The following is a 21282-nucleotide window of genomic DNA, read 5'->3' on the forward strand; positions in this document are numbered from 1 at the left end:
GGGTGGCCTCAGACTCCTGAGCTCAAGCGATCCTCCTGCCTCGGCCTCCAAAAGTATTGGGATTATAGGCTTTAGCCACCGTGCCCAGCCCTTAAAAGTCTTTAGGAACATGGCTTCTTAGCTTTTCTAAGGAATGTTTGACAGTGGCAACTTGTAGGGCCTGGCCTCGCCTGCCACCAGAGCACCCTGGGAATCTCTGGGCCAGGTAAACATGGGAAGTCAGGGTTTTCCAGGCTGGCCTGAGGGGCTGGGCTGGGGCCAGCCGGCCATGTGGTATGGTGCTGGAGGGGACTCCTCACTATTCCTGTCTGTTCCTCTTCCTCAGGAGCAAGAGCAGCTCTACCTGAGGTCAGGTGTGGTGTCCTCTGCCACCTTCGAACAGCCGAGTCGCCAGGTGAAGCTGTGGGTGAAGATGGTGACTCCACTGATCAAGAACTTCTTCTGAGGACAGACAGGTGCTGTCTCTAGCATCACCTCTCAGCACGGTTTTCCCGAGAGTTCACAGGTGGGGCAGGTGGTCGTTCTGACTCAACCAGAGCTCCCAGAGGGCTCTTTGAGCCCTTTCTCAGTTAAACACAGAGCAGCATCTTTAGGGGCATGGCAGCTGTCCTCAAAGTTAGAAGCTGGATGCTAAATTAGGCAGTCTGTTCACTTTCCATCTGGTACCCACTCCACTAAGTCCCAAGGTGCCTGTGCTGGGGTCGGCAGTGGCAACCTGTAGTCCCCTTTTGCTCTCCCTTCCCGGGGGGTCCTGAAGAAGCCCTGGGTCAAGGGCTCAGGGATGAGGGGGCAGAAAGGCAGATTGAGCCCCTCCAAGCTGAGTACACTGGTGCAGGAGATGTAGACGTGGGAGGAGGGGAGCACGGTTGCTCGTGAGAGCAGCTCTGGCTTGCTGCCCTGGCCAGCTGTAGCGCACAGGGTGGGGCGTCAGTGGAGCCAGACCGTGGGCTGCTGCCTGGACGCCTCGCTGACATCCCTGTGCTGCGGTTAGAGATGCGCCCTTCTAGACTCTGGAAGTTGAGTAACAGGACCCGCTCTGCCCACCCAGGAGGGGCCTGCCGCTTCACCAGAGGCACCAGTGGGGTCCCACAGTCACCTGAGGTACCCCTGGACTGTCTTGACGCCTAGAGGTCCGGGCAGGTGGTGGCTGCCATTAAAGGTGGGGTCTTTGCTGAGTGACCTTTTGTGTCCTGGATCCTTCAGGGCCTGGACTGCACTCCGGGTGGGATCAGGCTCCCGAGGCCCCTGCTCTCTGGGTCTGGATGTTGTGGGTAGTTCTGTTGCTTTGGATGGTTGGGCCTTTGGATGGTGGCTTGTGGGGAAGGGACGGTGAAGAGTCAAAGATGAGCCAGGATCCATGTGGCCGGCACATGCACTAGTGCCGGCACCTCACGTGTGCAGTGTGGGCTCCCTTAGTGCCTGACACCTTAGTTCTCTGCTAAATCTCATTTTTTAAAAAAATGTAGTTTATCTTGCAGCTTTTCCTAGTTATTTTAATTACTTTTATTTAAATAATATGTGCAAATATAGAGCGTAAAACAATACTGCGGCCATTTCCTGCCCTCCCTTCCCCCAGGCAGCCACTCTTGGCTTGTTTCTTCTGATGTGCACACGCGTCCGTATTTCTAAATAACGTGCATGTCTTGCTATCTTCCCCCAAAATGTGTACTTAACCAAAACAGCACCAGTGTCACTCCTGAAACAAAAACTGCCAAGAATGTCTTAGTGTCATCAAATACCTAAATGGTGTTCACAATTCCAGTTGCCTTAAAATCTTTTCGATTATTTGACTTGAAGTCCAATTAAGGACTACACCTTGTGATTGTTTTTTCCCTAGCAATTTATTTTTTGAAGAATGAACTTTATTTTTATTGGATCTACTTAAAACATTTTTGTGTCACCTAGTAGCAGGGGATTTTGAATACACGTCATGTGTGTTTATAAAGCCAGCTCTCCACATCCCCCAGTGTCTCCAGGAGCCGCTTTTGTGACCTCACTGCCTGATCTCTTTATTGTCAGGTGCTTGACCCTTGCACAGAGAGAAGCTTCCTGGGCTACAGGGCATGGCAGCCTGCCCTTTCGGGGAGTGAGATTAGATTTAGTCCCTGCACTTTGCCTCTCTAGAAGCAGCTTCTCAACTTTCCCTCCTGAGGGCTGGCAGCAGTCACTGTCACCCTTCATGGGGTCTGAAAGGTTGCATGGGCTCACCTGGTCTTAGACAAGGACAGCTGCAGCTTCCACACCAGGCAGACCTGCAGTTTGAGTGGCTGGGGATAGGTGGAGCGGCGGCCTGGCCACAGTGCCCTGGACAGCAGCACATCAGTTAACACTGTTTGCCTTCCAACTAGTTATTATGGTGTCCTGTGGGACAATTAGACTGGAGGAGCCAAAGGAATGTGCAGGGGCACTGGGTTTCTGTTTGGAGAGAGGCTCTCGGTAAACAGAGTTCGCATTCCTCCAGATTCTGTGGGACCAGAGTAAACATCATTGTGCCACAGCCAGGCTTAAGCAATCTGCGGTGCCATTCCCACAGCGCACACTGCTCCCTCTGTCTCTGCTAATGACCTTCGAGGCTGTCCTAGGCAGGTTTTCCCTGAGGAGCTCCCCACACCAAGCCTCCCTAACTCTGCAAAGCAGCCGGAGCAACAGAGAGCAGCCGGTGGCGGCCGCCGCAGTCCTCCTGGCATTCTAGGTGCACGGGGCTGTCCCTGTGTTCCAGTCCCTGTGTTCCCCGTCGCTGGAGTGCAGCTTAAGTGCGAATCATTTCTTGGAAAGTTTAGAGATAATTTTGTCAACTACCCACAATACGTATGTGTGGAATAGGTTACTTTCTTATTTCAGGATCTAAAGGCAAAATGGAAAAAACTTGACATTTTGTGGTTATTACCAGGGACTGAAGTGAGTTGCCTGGTGGCCCGTGGCGGCTTTATCTCCCCTGGTCACATGAAGGGCTGCAGTGACCCCTCCTGGCCAGCAGAGGTATTGGCCCAGCCAGGCTGGGGGAGACTGAAACTGCTTCCTTCTCTGCAGCCGCAAAGGGCTGGATTCCTTGGGCGCCAGGAGGGGAGGATTTTTCTTCTCCCTCCGATAGCCCTACTGGGCCCTAAGATTGTTGTGAATCATTACCCTCAGAATTTGGACTTTATAGCTGCTTCTTAACCCATGATTTAGGTGAGTAAACTTGGAAAAATGTTTTTGCAAAACTTGATGATCAAGCTGAACTTAGAACGATATTCCTAGTGGGTGTGTTTGCCTTTTTTCCCCCTTTTGAGACAGACAGGGTCTCACTCTGTCACCCAGGCTGAAGTGCAGTGGCATGATCATGCCTCGCTGCGTACTTGACCTCATGGGCTCAAGCGACCCTCCTGCTTCAGCCTCCTGAGTAGCTGGGACCACAGGCACATACAACATTCTCAGCTAATTTTTTTTGTATTTTTGATAAGAGATGGTTTTGCCATGTTGCCCAGGCTGGTCTTAAACTCCTGGGCTCAAGTAATCCGGCCGTCCTGGGATTAGAGGCGTGAGCCGCTGCACCGGCCTGCTTTTCTTTGAAGCCTAAGAAACTCTGAGGGCCGGGCACAGTGGTTCACACCTGTAATCCCAGCACTTTGGGAGCCCGGGGTCGGTGAATCACCTGAGGTTAGGAGTTTGAGACCAGCCTGGCCAACATGGTGAAACCCCATCTCTACTAAAAATAAAAAAATTAGCTGGGTGTGGTGGCGGGTGCCTATAATCCCAACTACTTGGGAGGTTGAGGCAGGAGAATCGCTTGAGCCCAGGAGGTGGAGGTTGCAACGTGAGCCGAGATTGCGTCATTGCACTCCAGCCTGGGCGACGAGTGAAACTCTGTCTCAAAAAAAAAAAATAAATGTTGACCCTGTCTTGGTCCCCCTGGGATCCGTCTTTTCTGATGTTTGCCGCTGTCTCCCCTCATCCCCCAGGTTGCTAGTTAATTCTCTCCCCTTGTGCCTGCACCCTGCTGCCCTAGCTAGCCTGGCCACCTCACTGCCGTGTCCTGCGTCAGCACAGCCACAGAGTCCTACAGGTCCGGGGCTTGCTTGTGGGAATGGCTTGTTCTTCTAGACTCTGGGGGCGGGGGCTTGGGTGTGTTTCCTTACTTGTAAAAGGTCCTGTTGTTTTTGGGAGCGGGGAGTAATGGCAGATGAGACGCTGTGTGGAGGCGGCAGCTCCTGGTATGGGGTAACGCCCTGTCCCCTCATTGGCAGGTGGTTTGCACGTAGCATCAGGCCAGAGGGTTTGAGTGCCAAGCCCTCACCCCACATGCTGCTCGTGTTAAAAGCAAACCCCACTGACCCCCCCCCCAGGAAGTCAGGATTTGGGGTTTGCTTCCTGGAATGCTTGCCTCTGGCTGCTGGGAATTGGGGACTTTCCCCAAAGCCTGAGCCGGGCCTCACAGTGGCCATCAGGCACAGAATGGAGTCGGATGGGCACAGCTGAGTGGCTCCACTGGCTTTAATCTGCCCCGCCTCTTCCACACCAACCTCCACCCTCTGGTTAGTTCAGATGTGCTTGGTTACAAAGCACCTTGATTATTTAAGAGAACAAAAAACCACCACCAGTTCCTGTAAAGAATAAGTCACAGGTGCACAGGTGAAGGGCTGAGTTGTGGTCCAGCCCCAGGGAGTGTGGGCTGTGAGGCAGGAGCGAGCTAAACCTGTAGGAGCAGCGCCACAGCTGCCAGGATCCACTTCGCTGCCTTCTCTTTGGTCTTCAAGTTAAAGGTCCAGACATAGGTGGGGCCGCGGATGCGTGTTTTGTATACGGGACACTCATAGATGTTCTTGGTCTCCATGCGGTCCACAGGAATGGCCTTGATGAAGATGACAGGCATGGCCGGGGTCAGCTCCTTCAGCCGCGCTTCGGCGATGACTCCAGTCTGGGTGTCCCAGCGAGCCCCTGCAGGGACAGTATGGCTGAGGGTCAGGTGTGCTGCCAGTAAGTGAGGGAGGGGCTGGCAGGAACGGTAGGGTCCTCACACTCCCCGCCCTTTGCAGAGATGGGCTCCACCCCAAAAGGCTTCAGGCCAGGTGCCACAGCTGGAAGCAGAGGCCTTCGTAGGTGATGGCCTGCATGTTGTAACTACCCCGTCTCGCTGGGCACAAGGAACAGGTCAGCTAAAGCCGTTGGGTTCCATCCGTTTAAATCTGTGGCATTTTCAGAGCCTCATCTGTCAGCCTTAATGTCACTGGCAGGAAGTCATAACTCCAGCTAAAAATTAGAGTAAAGTTCCCTGATTCTTCATGTGTAATGTCTGCCCTATGTGTACATATACAATATAATTATATATCTATGCATATAAATATTATTTGCCTTTAACCAGACTATTATTTTTACTCGCCCTATTTAATGGTGTTTCTGTTTCCTGTCTGAAATCTCAAAATAAACATGGAGAGCTTATCTTTGGTTGTGTGGGAAATGGGGTGCCTGAGCCATTGCTGGCCCAGCCCTGCCACCCCACAGGTAACAGGGTGACGTCAGCTGTTAAAGGGGACAGATATGTGGTGGTGGCACTGCTGTTCAACTCAGAGGCGGGCTGAGGAGATGGCCGGCCTCAGTGTCCTGTCTGACCTCTTCTGTGTAGCAGGACGGGGGTGATGTGGGGGCGGACTTCTAACAGGTGCCCCAGCCTCTTTTCCCTTGAACCCTGTGCTCCAGGAGCTGCAGCAGCTGGGGAGTGGGTGAGACTGGGCCAGCCAGCGTGCCCTGGAGTCTCAGCGCAGCCACAAAACGCACTTCTGTCCTGGGCTGACTGCTCCATGGCAGGGAAGGCCGGAGCTTTTCAGCGCTTTTCATCAGGTCGGAGCTGCTCTCTCACACGCTCTGCTTTTTTCAGTAAAGCAGAGGCCAGGTGACTGGGGTGTTTTTGGTCTCCTCCAGACCCCTGCACATTCCCTGAATCCTCTCAACCCTCTCTAAGGTCAGCGTGGCTCTGACCTGCAGGCTGATGCCCCCTGAGAGCACCTCTGTCCTGCCTGTCCCCACAGCTCTTGAACAGCCTGTCTTTGCCAAGAGCTAGTTTTATCTTGTCTTGGCAAGTAGCACTGGCTCTGGAAGCTTCTGCAGACAGACAGGAGCCCTCCTTACCTTCCATGAAGAGTCCGTACACATAGGAGCCCTCTCGGGGGGGAGCGGCCATGTCCTCCCGGCTTTTCTTGGTCACCTCGACAGACAGACACATCTTGTCCAGGGGCCACTCATTCCTCCTGGCCATGGACTGCATGATGGCCGTGAGGAACGACTGGGGGTTGAAGAAGCCGGCCAGCCACACGGTGGTGGGCAGGGCAAAGTCTGTCGTCCAGGCCTCAAGTTCCTGCAAGGACACATGAGCCGCTAGGAGGAGAAGATGTAGAATGACATGGGAACGACAGGGCCTTGGCCGTTCTGAGCAGGGGTCACGCCAGAACCTTCCACGGGCCACTCAGTTAGCTAGAAGTGCTGGATAGAGTAGGGGCCATGGAGCCCAGCCACCTGCCATGACGCAACTTTGGTGTCTGCTTTTTCTTTGAGATGAAGTCTCGCTCTGTCACCCAGGCTGGAGTGCAGTGGTGCAATCTTGGCTCAACGCAACCTCCACCTCCCGGGTTCAAGCAGTTCTCCTGCCTCGGCCTCCCGAGTAGCTGGGATTACAGGTGCAGGCCACTATGCCCGGCTTATTTTTGTATTTTTGGAGATGGGGTTTCACCATGTTGGCCAGGCTGGTCTCGAACTCCTGGCCTCAAGTGATCCGCCTGCCTTGGTCTCCCAAAGTGCTGGGATTACAGGCGTGAACCACCACGTCCAGCTGCTGTTTGCTCCATTTTAAACAAGGGAATGGGTAGAGAAGGGTAAGGAAGCAAATGGCTTCCCGTTTGTGGATAATTTAGGAGCCCAAAGAGGCTCTTGCCTTCATTGCCTCGCTCCTTATAGAGGACGGCTTACCCTTTGAGGGTCGCTTGAGGAGGAGCTGATGGAAGCTGCTCTCTGCGGCCTGGCTTGTTTTCCTCCTTTGGGAGGAAATGGCTGCACTGTCAGGGCATGGGAGGGGCGTGGGCTAGGCCCTTCTGGCCCTGATCTGACAGAGGACAGGCCCCCAGGAGCCCCCTTGCCATGCTCCTGCAGGCTCTAGGGTGTGGGGTGTGCCGAGCTCTGGGCACTCGGTCCCCGAGTCTTAGGAAGCCTCTCAGAGAAAATGGCACTTACCCTGATGCGGAGCAGCAGATCTGCGTACCAGGCAGCCAGGCCCATCATGGAGGGGTAGGCCCGGGCCATCCACGTATCAGGCACAGTGTCATAGAAGAGAGCCGTGGACAGATCTTCCATGTCAGTCGTGATGGTCAGTTCTCCCTAGGAGACACACAGATGGGTGTGGGGAGCCCTGAGCTGGGGCCTGGGAGAGCACCAGCCCCAGTGTGTGTCATGAGTTGTCAACACAGTGTGGCTTCGTGCTGTGCCTCTGGAGACGCCCTGCATCAGGGCTGCGCAAGCGCTTGCTGCTGAGGAACGGTCTAGATGAGCTCCCGGGGCTTGTTCTGGAACTGCCAGAGCTCTGGAGAGGGAGCAGTACCATGCTGATCCCGGGGCCCGTGCTAGGCCTGGGTTGGCAGAGGCCTGGGTTTCTGCTGGTTTCACCATCCAGCCATGTCTCTGGGGCCTGGCTGACCCATATTTACCTTCAGCCCTAGGTTCAGCTCCTTCAGCGAACGGCGCATTTCGTTGGTCAGGATGTTCATTCTTTCACATTCTTGAAAGGCGACTACCACGTAGGGGGTCTTTTCCACTGCCTTTGCCATGATCTCAGCCATGTTGAAAGTCTCCGGAATCTTCTCCAGGATGTCGTCCAGCACGGCCTTCACCTGGAAGCCAGTCCCCAGACAGCCCCTGTCACTGCAAGGAGCCCGCCCCACCCGCTGCAGGGTCAGGGAGCCTGCCCAAAATGTTCCCAGCCCCAAGTCCTGGAGAGGAGGGAAGAGGCAAGTGGAGTTGCCAGAAGTGCAGGGTCGTGGGTGCAGCTACACATTTGACAAGGGGAGGGAGCCTTGGCCAGCAGCTCCGAACGTTCTGATCTCACTACAAGTCCCTGCAGCTGCGGCCGTGGGCGCCTCAGGCCACCTGGCTCGGTGCCTCATTTGTTCCTTCCCATGCACCAGCCTCTGGTCAAATTTAGCCAGCGGTTGAGGGATTGCGACTTTGTCCTTTACGTGGGCTTTCTGTAGGGACCATGCTGGTCACACCCTGTTAAGGAGTGGCCCACACAGTGCAGTGGCCACCTGCACCACCGTCTATCAGTCAATTACTGATTTCAATCATTAAACTAAGAGAAAGTCCTGGACCTAATAGCAATAAGGGTCTCACATCAAGAATTCAGTCTTTACCGGGAGGTCCAGTACTTAGCTAATACATAGTAGAGCTTTTCCACATTCTATTAAGAAGTACAGGCCAGGTGCGGTGGCTCACGCCTGTAATCCCAGCACTTTAGGAGGCCGAGGCGGGTTGGTCACCTGAGATCAGGAGTTCAAAACCAGCCTGGCCAACTTGGTGAAACCCTGTCTCTACCACAAATACAAAATTAGCCAGGCGTGGTGGTGGGCGCCTGTAATCCCAGCTACTTGGGAGGCTGAGCCAGGAGAATCGCTTGAACCTGGGAGGCGGAGGTTGCAGTGAGCTGAGATCATGCCACTGCACTGCAGCCTGGGCAACAAGAGCAAAACTCCATCTCAAAAAAAAAAAAAAGTGGAGGTACCAGGAGGCAGCACAGAGCTACCCAGACAAGTGAGAATTTGTTCAGAGCACTGGCGTCCCCGAACTCTTCTAATCCTTCGAGCAGTAACAGGACCTGCCATTGTGGCCACTGAGCTGCTCTGGAGCACCTGCCTGCGCGTCCGGCTGCCCTGTGTGAGCTGCTACTGCTGTTGTGCTGGCCAGGCCAGGGTGGGGAATGGTCGGTGCCCTCCCTGGCGCTCAGCTGGGGAAGCTGGAAGACTGCAGGGTAGAGGGCTGGGACGCTCTCGGAGCCGCATCCACACGCCTAAGGATCCCTTTTGTCTGGGCCCATACCCTCACCCGAAGCCTGCAGCTGCCACGCCTGAGGACCTGCTGACCAGACTGTGGGCGACACCCCAGTGTTTCTGATATCCAAGCTCGAGGCTGGGGCAGAGTGTACCTCACCAGCAAGTTCCCCTGTACTGCCGCCAGTCCCTGTGACCCCCTCCCCAGTTCTAGATCCTCCCCCTTCCTCTCGCTTGGGAGCAGTTTTAAAGATCCTGCCTTCTCCTCGCGGGACACTCCTGTGCCTGCCCCCGAGTCCGTCTCTTTCGGCTGCATTTCCAGGACAGTGCGGAACAGCTTCTCTGAGGTGACCGTCAGAAAGCCAATCTCTGCGTTGGGGTGCAGGCCATACAGATAGGGACTCTCAGGGGGCAGGTTCTCATCGATGTATTCGTGGTAACCCTGAAAAAGAGGGCAGTTTGTAAGCAGAGGCAAAGCTGTGCAGGCTGAAACCCATGTCCTGTTGGTTAAGCGTTCCTTGCCAGAACGTTCACCCACATCTTGCTGTCTGTACAGATCCCACTTGTTTCCCAGCCCCCTTTGTGGGCTGCCCCCTGTGCTCCCAGCAACATAAAGGAAAATTCCATTCCCCCTTCCCTGAGGCTGCATTTCTTTTTTTTTTTTTTCTTAATTAAAATAAAAAAAGGTTGTTTGTATTAGCCTTGTGCTTCCAAGTGAGACGCATTTCTCATCCTCTCTTATTTTGGTTGCCTGGGTTCTTGCTCAATTATTGATACTCCATTTATGCTGCCAGGCTCCCACTGGGAGGCACGAGCCTTCATTACATTGAGCTCCTGTTTAACTTGTCATCCTTACCTTGTAGTCCAGGTTGGGGGGGATCTGAAAGCCGGGGGCCAGCAGGACGTCTCCCTCCAGCATCTCCATCCGGATGTATTCAGCCAGGTAGGTCCTGCACAGCCGACGGTCCCAGTCATCTGTGATGTGGCCGCCATACATGATTTCACCAAAAAGGTAGCGGAGATCGTCCCAGGGCACCTGAGGAAGGATGACAGCGGGTAGTGGAAGGTGCCCCTGTGCCCCTTCTCTGCCATGAGAGGGTCAGGCTCAGGCAGGCAGGGCGTGGGAACCCAGCCTTCGGTGCTGCGTCCTTCTCACCCTCCAGGTCAGCCTCCTGACCATTTACCTTCAGGGTCACCAGGCCCCAGGACCACCTTTCTTCCCCTCCCGCGCCACCAGACGCCAGTGTCCGGCTCCTTTGGCTTCTCTCACAAGGGGCTGTGCGGCACCTCCCTCCACCTTGCACAGTGCTTCCACAGCCGGCGCGCTCTGCACCTCCCGTGGGACAGGTGTTTCTGCTGTGCCTCACTGTGCCTCAGAGGCCACAGGGCTGAATCGGAACTCGCTCCCTCTGCCTCTCCCGCGCTGTGTTACCATCCGAGACTCTGCCCTTCACGGTCCAATTTCAACACAAGTGGTTTGATTCCGTGTGGCTCAAGGATTGACTCCAGTGCTGTCAACCTTTTGGCCACGAAGTCCAGTTAGTCACGTCTTCAGATGCATCTGGTGAGTCTCCCTTCCACCCTGTGGAAGTAGAGTCCTTCCTGGTTCTCATCCTTCCAGTAGCTCCTGTGCTCCAGGGTCTTTGCAGCCACACAGAGGGTTTGAGCAAGTGACTTATCTGACCGAGGCTGCCCGGGCCTTAGGGAACGAAGACCAGACTCGGCCGTGTGGACCAGAGCACACGCCAGGCAACCACATGCTTCCCACCCCGCCGCCTTCCCACTGCCCTTCATGCTTCCTTGCAGTCTCACGTCACACCTTCGCCCCGGAACACTCTTCCTCCTACAAAGCCTGGCTCATGGGCGGCCTCACCACGAAGCCGGGCCCTTGTTCCTCCCGCCTCCGTGTGCCCGTTTTGGAGCCTCTTTCTCCTGCACAGCGCAGTTCAGCAGAAGGACGGTGGGAGCCACGGATTGAGGCCACGTGTCATTTTAAATTTTGTGGCAGCCACTTTTTTAAAAGAGATCATTCCAACATGTAATTGGGATAAAAATAAGATAATTGACATTCTTTTTTGGTACCCAGCATGTGAAATCCTGCTGCTCATGGTCAGCTTCTCTCCGCTTCTGCACACCTGTTCTTTCCCTGAAGTTTGCAGCTCCTGAAGGGCGAGGCAGATGTTTTTATAACATCACTTCCACTGTGCGCTGCCCGGAAGAGCTGTCATCAAATACCAGTGAGAGTTCATTGAATAAGAATCAGTTGATTAATCAATTATCTGATTTGGTCTCATGAATTCATATACATATATATATATTTTAGGTTGCTTATTTTTGAGGTGGAGTCTCACTCTGTTGCCCAGGCTGGAGTGCAATGGCACAGTCTCTGCTCACTGAAACTTCTGCCTCCTGGGTTCAAGCAGTTCTCCCTGCGTCAGCCTCCTGAGTAGCTAGGATTACAGGTGCACACCACCACAGCCAGCTAATATTTTGGATTTTTAGTAGAGATGAGATTTCACTATGTTGGCCAGACTGGTCTCGAACTCCTGACCTCAGGTGATCTGCCTGCCTCAGCTTCCCAAAGTGGTGGGATTACAGGTGTGAGCCACTGTGCCCAGCCCATATGTATATGTTTTTTAGACAGGGTCTTGTTCCATGTCCCAGGCTGGAGTGCAGTGGTACAAACATGGCTCACTGCAGCCTTGATCTGGGTTCAAGCGACCCTCCCACTTCAGCCTCCCAAGTAGCTGGGCCTACAGTCACTCATCACCATGCCAGACTAATTTTTTTATTTTTTGTAGAGACAGGGTCTTGCTGTGTTGGCCAGGCTGATCTTGAACTCCTGGGCTCAAGCAGTCCTCCTGCCTCAGCCTCCCACAGTGCTGGGATTGCAGGCTTGGGCCACTGCACTCGGCTTAATCTCAAGACTTTTTACTCAAAACACTAATATTTTCCAAATTATCATTTGCGACTTAAAACCTCCTCTGTCTGGTCAACACGACTGTATGCGGGCTGCTTTTCCTGCATCTTGCTTAGGAGCTTTGGAGGCAGCGTCTGTGTCTCCCGAGAGGCAGGGAGACCTGTGTCCCACTCCCCCTCCTGGCCCCACACGCTCCTCAGGAGGGTTTTGCTTCCTGCAGGGGGCGGGGGTGAGTGCTGTCTGCATTTCCCACACCTGCTGAGGGAATCCCCCAGAGAATCCTGGGGGCGCTGTAGCTCTCAGGCCCCTCCCTGGAAGTCCCTGCAGGTTGCTCTGTGTTTCAAAGCAACGTTCCAGCAGACTTCTGTGTTCCGTTCGCATGGGAATCCCTGATCTATTTCTCCAGAGCCCAGAAGGCTGAGCAGACCATGGACACAGATGACATCATTCCCGGTGGTCACTCAGCGTGTAGCATGACCTGTGCCATGAAGGGAATATGGGAGCTGGTGGGGAGTCTGTGGAGGGGGATGGAGGCCTGAGGACAGAGGGAAGGTTGGCCAGCGCAGGCCACATCAGGACACAGCTCCTCAGGATGTGGCAGCCGCTGACGTACATGGTACTCGTGCGGCTTCTCAGCAGCTTAGAAGCTGACACTTAGAAGTGTCAGTGGGCAACGGCTAAGGAAATGTCTTAAAAATCCTAACCTGGCCAGGCGCAGTGGCTCACGCCTGTAATCATAGCACCTTGGGAGGCCGAGGTGGGCAGATCACTTGAGCCCAGGAGTTTGAGACCAGCCTAGGCAACATGGTAAAACCCCGTCTTTACAAAACAAAACAAAAAAACAAACAAACAAATAACCGGGCGTTGTGGCCCCTTGTAGTCCCAGCTACTTGAGAGGTTGGGGTGGGAGGATCACCTGAGCCCAGGAGGTTAAGGCTGCAGTGAGTTGTGATTGTGCCACTGCACTCCTGCCCAAGTTAACTGAGGCCCTGTCTCAAAAAAAAAAAAAAATTTTTTTTAAATAAAAATTAAAAAAAAAAAAATTCTAGCCAGGCTGTTTCTCTCAAATTAGTCTCTGCATGGTTGGGCTGTCCCTCTGTGCTGAAAGTCCCTTTGAACATCTTGTGTGCCTCTGGGAGTGTTTTCAGATCCGGGTCTTGCTCTGGGTGAAACGTCCCGCCGACACCCTGCCCCACTGACCGGCAGATGGAGGCTGCCTTCCCCCAGTGGCGTCTACGGCCCATGGTGGCCCATTGCCAGGGAGCACAGGCGAGTCTCGGCCCAGTTCTGCTCCCTGCTGCTTCAGGGCTGGTGTGCCTCCCAGGGAACTAAGCATACCAAGTTCCAGGCCCAGCCTTCGCCAGCAGCGATCCTGGGAGGTCGTCGTCCTCCAGTCTCGGTGAGGAGGCTCCGTCATGGCCTCCCAGGCAGGGTGCTTGACATCAGAGGTCACTTCCTGGGGGCCTTCTCAGGACACCCACTGGGAGCACGTGTGCCGTGCATGCCTGGGGCTTAGTGGCCCAGGTCTTGAGCTTTATTACAAGGAGATGGAAAAAAGGAGGGGGTTCCTGAGACTGGCATTGCTAGGCCAGGCTTCCCTCATTGAACCCCCAGGCCCTGAGGCGGAGGTGTCATCCCTGTTCCGCCCATGAGGAAGCAGGCTTAGGAGTCCAGTGACTTGCTCGAGGTCTCAGTGAATGAATAGCAGAGCAGGCTTCAAACATGCCCCCCCCCCACCCCGGTGCCAGCACCGTTTCTCACCACATCACAGGGGCAGGTGTTTCGACCACCCAGGCCCTGGGAGTGCTCCAACCCCGAGGCCCCACGCAGGCAGCAGCCCCCCTGGGCAGCTGAGTGCAGCTTTCTTCCCATCCCTCTCCCAGTCTGTAAGAGGGTGCCTGGGCCTTGCTCTCTCAGAGCCAGGGTCCATGTCGCTATTGATTTGGAGGCCGAGAGAGAGGAGGAGGACCCAGGGTTTATAGGGGTGTGCACCGCCCCCTCTGCCTTCTGGGCGAGGGGCTCCTGGGCCCATGCCAGGCTTAGCTTGAGTCAAAGCTTCGTAAGAACCGTGTATGGTGGGCACTGCCGCTCTCTCCAGTTTATGGGTGGGGTAGTCAAGCCTTAGGAGACCGCAGATGGGGCTGCAGGGCCTAGCAGGGTGCGTGCTGCTTACAGAGGGCCCCCCTCCAGCGAATAGCAGGTCTGGGATTCATACGCTACCGTCTGGTCCCAAACCTGTGCCCTCCCTGCTGCGCACCTTGCTCTGTGCCCCGAGCTGCTGTGCCTCCTGCTGCAGACCGTTTCTGGAGGACGTGTGGCTTTCTACTCAGTCCTGTGGCAGTCTGCATGTGCCTTTATGCATTCTCATAATGGACACAGCGCTCCCTTCTATCCAGGGAGGTTTTTTTGCCCCTCCTGCTCCAAACCTGGGTTCTCTCCAGACACTGACAGAGCTGTGGTGAGGCCTGCAGCCCGGGAAGCCCTGCTTGTCCTCCCCACTGAGTCCCGGCTCACACCCTGTGGTGCCAGGATTCTGGGGAAATCCCCGTCCAGGTGCAAGAGGGGCAGGCAGCGTGGAGCGTGCTAACAAGCAGAAGAGCTGCCCAAAAGCCGGCTCCTGCAGGAGGTGGGGGCAAAGGACTCGACCATCATAATTATATCAGGTTGGAGAGATCACAGATGGCGCTGCCTTTCAAGTTCTCTTTGGTTTGTGAAACCCTCTTGATGTCTTTTAAGCCTAAGACAAAGACCAAAAGGAAAGGGAAGGAGGGAAGGAGGGAAGGAGGGAAGGAGGGAGGGAGGGAAGGAGGGAGGGAGGGAAGGAGGGAAAGAGGGAAGGAGGGAGGGAGGGAAGGAGGGAAAGAGGGAAGGAGGGAGGGAGGGAAGGAGGGAAAGAGGGAAGGAGGGAAAGAGGGAAGGAGGGAGGGAGAGGGGAGGAGAGAGGGAAGGAGGGAGGGAGGGAAGGAGGGAGGGAGGGAGGGAGGGAAAGAGGGAAGGAGGGAGGGAGAGGGGAGGAGAGAGGGAAGGAGGGAGGGGAGGAGAGAGGGAAGGAGGGAGGGAGGGAGGGAGGGAAGGAGGGAGGGAGGGAGGGAAGGAGGGAGGGAGGGAGGGAGAGAGGGAGGGAGGGAGGGAGGGAAGGAGGGAGGGAGGGAGGGAGAGAAGGAGGGAGGGAGGGAGGGAGGGAGAGAAGGAGGGAGGGAGGGAGGGAGAGAGGGAAGGAGGGAGGGAGAGAGGGAGGGAGGGAGAGAGGGAGGGAGGGAGGGAGAGAGGGAGGGAGGGAGAGAGGGAGGGAGGGAAGGAGGGAGGGAGAGAGGGAGGGAGGGAGGGAGGGAGGGAGGGAGGGAGAGAAGGAGGGAGGGAGGGAGGGAGGGAGAGAAGGAGGGAGGGAGGGAGGGAGGGAGAGAAGGAGGGAGGGAGGGAGGGAGGGAGAGAAGGAGGGAGAGAGGGAGGGAGGGAGGGAGGGAGAGAAGGAGGGAGGGAGGGAGAGAAGGAGGGAGGGAGGGAGAGAAGGAGGGAGGGAGGGAGGGAGGGAGAGAAGGAGGGAGGGAGGGAGGGAGGGAGGGAAGGAGGGAGGGAGAGAGGGAGGGATATATCCAAGCACAGGGCACACTGAGCCCCTCACCTTGGGGTTGGCCTCCAGGTAGTTGTAGAGCACATTGATGGAGATGGTGAGGTCCCCGTTGTTGAAGGGGTACGGCCGGTTCCAGCCCTGGGCGCCGAACTTGCGCCTCTCTGCCACCACGGCGTGGAAGTAGCACAGGGCGAAGAGGATGCACTTGAACTCCACCTCCTTGGTGCACATCTCCAGGGTGTCCTGTGGGGCACATGCTCCGGTCAGGTGTTAGGGAGAGGGAGAAATTTACACAGAAATGCCCCCGAGGGTGACCAGCGTCCAGCCTTTGCCAGATACTTTGCTAGGGTGGGGGCGGTGGGGGGACGAAGCTGTGGGCTGAGCGGGTCTCCATCAGACCAGCTGCAGGGAAAGCTGGGCTGTCATGGCTGAGTACGATCTTCTTGTTTCTTTCAGAAATGCAGTTTTATCTCTTTTAAGTACTTATTACAAGTTGAATTATTGATACTGCTTCCTAATAAGATCTTCCCAAATCCTGGACATTTCAGGACTACTTTAATAAGAAATAATGTTCCTTTGTAATTATCAACATTCCTCATCACTTCTGCACAGTATCCCAAACTCTAAAAACAACTGGTAAAGTTCCATCAGGATGGGGGATGGGATAGAGGATGGGGGATGGGATGGGGTCGCTTCTCAAACCCTTTCTTTTTATCTGGCTCCAGGGAAGGGCCAACTGAGCGCAAATTGTGACTCCTTCGTCTCTGGATTCGTGAGCTTTTACTCATTAATCTTTGCTACATAGTGACTCCTGAACACACAGAGGCTTCTGGAAGCCAAGCTGTGCTCCATCTGCTCTACTCAGCAGCTGATGGAGCACCTCTGGGGCCAGGCACTCTGCGGGTGGCGGGGGGGCTTCAGGCACAGTGGCCAAGACTCCCGCTGGGGAGGGACAAATAAGTGCCAGGGGAAGTATCCTGGGTGGATCAAGAGCAGGGCCCTGTCCTGGGCATCGTGGAAAGCCTGGCACAGGCCCCTCTGGCAACATGGACAAGAAGGGGAGCAGCTGGGGTTCCATCACTCGAGTATCCCCTCCTGGCTGCCTGGGATGGAGACGATGGGCCCAGGAGACTGGCCTGGCCAGTCCCTTTCAGACCTCAGCTCCCTGAGGAGGGTGCTGGCAGTGAACACTTGGAGAGCCAGAGCGACACCAGCCAATGGGAGACTCACCAGCCCCCAAGGACAAGGGAAGGCCTGGCGGGTGTCACCGTCCATCCATCCTCCAGAGTCCATCCGATCCAGTGCTTTTCACCAGCCTGTCCGCACTCAGGTCTGTGGCATCATGGCACACAGGTTCCACCCACCACTGCTTCTTCCTGTGGGCCCTTGTTTTCAGAGGCCCACAGCCCCTCAGAGACAACTGGTCCCTGAACTTGTGAAGGGTCTCCTTACCCGCAGGTCTCAGCTGTCACTCCCTGGCCACCCACCTCCCCAGCCAGAGATGGGATGAGGTGCCCACTCCCGTGTGCTGGCTGGCAGGGCTCCACGCTGGCTGGAAGTGAAGGCCCAGTCCCTGCCTAAGTGCCCCAATCCCTGTCTGTCACTGACTGACACTTTGCAAAATACAATAAAATGAAACACCAAAGGAAAAACTACCCCTGTGCTTGGATTCAAAACAGTGTCGGGTCGCTGCAAAGTTTGCTAAGTGCCTCCTGGATTTCTGCGCTGATCTCATACAGACTGGCAGAAACCGTTCCAGGACTGGTGCTGACCTCAGGGCCGCTGTGAACTGCATGGCCCCGTAGCACCGTGTGCACCCCACAGCACTCATCACACTAGGGTGCTGCTTCCAGGACGTATCCTCGCGCCTCTCAGCAGGGTGCAGGCGAAGGTGGGAGGCGCGTGGTATTGATTGATTGGTTAATGGAACGAGGGACCCATTTTAAATATGTTTTTCTGCTTTTTCTTTTACTTTCACACTTTGACAAGGGTGTATCCTTTAAAAGCTGGTTGGAAATTGTTAATGGGTGACTCTGATATTTCTATATAAGTAGTTTTTAAAAATGTATCAGGCATGGAAGCCACGCATTCATGGACTGATACACCCCATAAGTAGATCTTTGTTAGGTGTTACAGAAGAATACAGGGTGTCGGCCGGGCGTGGTGGCTCGTGCCTGTAATCCCAGCTATTTGGGAGGCTGAGGTGGGTGGATCACCTGAGGTCAGGAGTTTAAGGCCAGCCTGGCCAACATGGTGAAACCCCATCTCTACTAAAAATACAAAAAACTAGCCAGGAGTGGTGGTGGGTGCCTGTAATGCCAGCTACTGGGGAGGCTGAGGCGGGAGAATCACTTGAACCCAGGAGGCAGAGGTGGCAGTCAGCCAAGGTTGCGCCCTTGCACTCCACCCTGGGCAACAAGAGTGAAACTCCGTCTCCAAAAAAAAAAAAAAAAAAAAAAAAAAAGGGTGTCAAAACTCAAAAAAGTTTTAGGCTCCACTTGGTTAGGAGATCAAGTTTGTACACAGAAAAAGTTCTAGACAGAGAAAATGCTGAGTTGCCAAAAGAAGAAATATTGACATGAGGACCTGCAGACAGGAGCACCCCCGAGGACAAGAGTGGCCAGGATTTGGGAGCCTGAGGCAGGTGGATCACCTGAGGTCAGGAGTTCGAGACCAGCCTGGCCAACATAGCGAAATCTCATCTCTACTAAAAATCCAAAATATTAGCTGGGTGTGGTGCATGCCTGTAATCCCAGCTACTCGGGAGTCTGAGGCACAAGAATTGCTTGAACCCGGGAGGTGGAGGTTGCGGTGAGCCGAGATTGCACCAATGCACTCCAGCCTGGGTGACAGAGTGAGACTCCCATCTCAAAAACAAACAAACAAAAAAAACGTGGCCAGGAAGGCTGTGGAGAAAGCTGCATTTGGGGGAAGCCTTGAGGTCTGTGAGGGAAGAGTCAGGTGAGGACAGACCCCAGGCAGATGCAGAAGTGGGATCCCAGCCAAGGAGGGTCCTCAAGCCCCAGGTGCCAGGCAGGCCAGGCCCTCACCCTCCGTCCTGGAGGCAACCAGCAGCCGCTGCAGCTGTTAGCAGAGGAGGACCAGGCTCCCTAGCTAGCTGTGTTTTGGCAGCTGTTCCTGCTGATGGTGGGTCAGAGTGGGGTTGAAGGCAAGGAAACCTGGTCACGAATCCAGAGCCTCAGCGAGTACAGCATCTCCATCTTCCCCGGTTACCCATAGCCTCCAGCAGTGGGGCTCTGTACTCCCAGGAAAGCTGACCGACCTCCAGGGAGTCCCCCACAGAGCTTGGCCCCATTTCCAAGGGCCAGTTATGATGTGTTCCACGCTCTTCAAACACAATGGACAGCATCTACCAGCCCTCATTTGCAGGTTCATAGAACCGATTAAAAACTATGTGTTTCTGCATCTAAAGCTTTAAGTAATAAATAGTGCCATAGCACCTTAAATTATTTGCATCTTTCCGCCTTTTAGGAACATGTTGATTTTGACTGCGAGGGGCGTGTGGACGGAAAACCCAGAGGGGAGGTGTCCCCAGAGTTCAGGGTGGTCCTTAGTGGTCCTCAGGGCCCCAAGGGATGGATGCCAGGCCCTGGCACGGGATGGGGAGGCAGCCCGAGTAGGCGTGGCCCTACCTGAGTGAACAGGTCCAGGGCCTTGTGCAAGTTGGCATGCATGCCCGTGGGGGGCTCGTTGGTGATCTTGATGGCGTTCTCCAGGATGCCCTGGGGGATGATGTGGGTCTCGGGGCTGGGTGCAGGCTCTGCGCTCATGAACACCCGGTAGTCCTCATGGCTGCCTGTGCTGTAGCGCTCCAGCTTCTTGTCCAGCGTCCCCAGCCACCGGGCCACCAGGTGGATGTTCTGCAGCCAAGACCAGAGGCTGGTTACACGCTTTGCCCGGCCCCGGGCCCACGAGGAGAGACAGGCACGCAGCTGTGTTCCCTGGTGAGGGAAGGGCTCTTCTGCCAGCACCCCACACTTGCCTGGTGCTGGCACTGCCCCACCCCTCACCTGTCCACCCTAACCAGGTGCTGGGCATGCCAGGATGTCTTCAGCGAAGCAACTGAGGCCCCAGAATCAATTTTTGTGTTCAATGAATTGGAAACCTCCAGCCTTACGGTGAGTCCTTCGTGGCCTCCCTGGCATAAGGCTGAGATTCTGTGGTCCCCAGCCCTGCTCTTGAAGCTGAGGGCTTCCCACCGGGGCAGGCTTAGCCCTGTGGATTGAGGTCGACACACACTGTAAGACCCGTGGAAGCTGGGACAGGCCCAGAGGCGCTCGAGGACAAGCGGTAGTGAGGAGGGGTCTTGGATGGGCTCCAGGGCTGAGGAGGGGTGGTTGTGCTAGGGTTGAACCAAATGTGCAGAGAGCATCTCCTGGGCGCTCTGGGCTTTGCTGCCTGCCCCAAGCGAGGAGAAGGAGGAGGAGGATGGATGCTTTTGTCAACCCAGTACTTGTTTTTTTTTGTTTTTTTTTTTGAGACAGAGTCTCACTCTGTCGCCCAGGCTGGAGTGCAGTGGTGCACTCTTGGCTCACTGCAACCTCTGCCTCCCGGGTTCAAGCGATTTTCCTGCCTCAGCCTCCCAAGTAGTTGAGGTTATAGGCATGCGCCAGCACACTTGGCTAATTTTTGTATTTTTTTTTTTTTTTATTTTTTTTATTTTTTTTGAGTTGGAGTCTTGCTCTGTCGCCCAGGCTGGAGTGCAGTGGCGCAATCTCGGCTCACTGCAAGCTCCGCCTCCCGGGTTCACGCCATTCTCCTTCCTCAGCCTCCCCAGTAGCTGGGACTACAGGCGCCCGCCACTGCGCCCGGCTAATTTTTTGTACTTTTAGTAGAGATGGGGTTTCACCATGTTAGCCAGGATGGTCTCGATCTCCTGACCTCGTGATCCACCCGCCTCGGCCTCCCAAAGTGCTGGGATTACAGGCGTGAGCCACCGCGCCCGGCCTAATTTTTGTATTTTTAGTAGAGACAGGGTTTTGCCATGTTGGTCAGGCTGGTCTCGAACTCCTGACCTCAGGTGATCCGCCTGCCTTGGCCTCCCAAAGTGCTGGGCCTACAGGTGTGAGCCACCGTGCCCAACCATTTGTTGTTTAAATAATCTCTGTTTGGGGTACTCTCGTGTAAAGCCCAGCTTCCCTCTCACTGTTGAAGAATCCACGCTTTCCTCTGGGCAGTCATGGCGCCCCACACCACCCAGCTGACTCCAGCAGAGCCGACACTGGGGGTGCCTCCTCCTTGAGTGGTGTTAGGATTTCCACCCACATTTCTCAATGCAAACTCCACATCCTGCTTCCTTCCGGGCCTTCTGGCCCATCCCCACGGCCGCCTCAGTGCGGGGAGCCCTTACCCCGCAGTGCTGGCCCCCTCGTACCTGCAGAATGACCCAGTGTCCTTTCTCTGCAGCCACATCCAGGGCGTTCTCAGCCACCACCTCTTGTCCCTGCCCCAGGGACACATTATGGAGTTTTCCATTGTCTATGGTAAACCCTAGTTTTTTTCCTAAAGAAAAGAAAAACAGGAAAAAACACCAGGTAATTAAGTGACACAGGTTCAGGCTCTGTCATCTACAGCCAGGAATTCCACATGCCTCCCTCATTTAGTTTTGGTGGTGAAATACACATGACATAAAACTTGCTGTTTTAAAACCCATCTTAAAGCATACAATCACTGACATTCAGTATATTCACAATACTGTGCAATCATCCGTTTGGTTCTAGAACATGGTCATGGCCCAAGAGGTGGTCCCCATACCCGTTAGACAG

The 21282-nt window shown here is 55.0% G+C and overlaps 2 protein-coding genes across 10 annotated transcripts in view; one reads left to right on the plus strand and one right to left on the minus strand.

Moving 5' to 3' along the window:
• Positions 1 to 5337, plus strand: part of PGS1 (phosphatidylglycerophosphate synthase 1) — a 45613-nt gene extending 40276 nt beyond the window's left edge. For 4 of the 9 annotated variants that reach the window (XM_054456692.2, XM_063656560.1, XM_063656561.1 and 1 more), the window contains one exon: positions 326 to 5337. In XM_054456692.2, coding sequence (XP_054312667.1) covers positions 326 to 445 — 120 coding nt within the window. In that variant the 3' untranslated portion in view covers positions 446 to 5337. The remainder of the gene's footprint in view (positions 1 to 325) is intronic. The other 5 variants (XR_008494974.2, XM_054456694.2, XM_063656559.1 and 2 more) reach the window with 4 other exon arrangements.
• Positions 4670 to 21282, minus strand: part of DNAH17 (dynein axonemal heavy chain 17) — a 167174-nt gene continuing 150561 nt past the window's right edge. The window contains exons 73-81 of the mRNA XM_063656557.1: positions 20892 to 21019; positions 19150 to 19377; positions 15548 to 15739; positions 9862 to 10041; positions 9265 to 9447; positions 7671 to 7853; positions 7201 to 7344; positions 6106 to 6331; positions 4670 to 4917 (exon numbers count right to left, since the gene is read on the minus strand). Of these exons, the coding sequence (XP_063512627.1) occupies positions 4670 to 4917; positions 6106 to 6331; positions 7201 to 7344; positions 7671 to 7853; positions 9265 to 9447; positions 9862 to 10041; positions 15548 to 15739; positions 19150 to 19377; positions 20892 to 21019 (1712 nt within the window). The remainder of the gene's footprint in view (positions 4918 to 6105; positions 6332 to 7200; positions 7345 to 7670; positions 7854 to 9264; positions 9448 to 9861; positions 10042 to 15547; positions 15740 to 19149; positions 19378 to 20891; positions 21020 to 21282) is intronic.

The sequence above is a fragment of the Pongo pygmaeus genome, chromosome 19 (genome assembly GCF_028885625.2).
Source record: "Pongo pygmaeus isolate AG05252 chromosome 19, NHGRI_mPonPyg2-v2.0_pri, whole genome shotgun sequence".
NCBI lineage: Eukaryota > Metazoa > Chordata > Mammalia > Primates > Hominidae > Pongo > Pongo pygmaeus.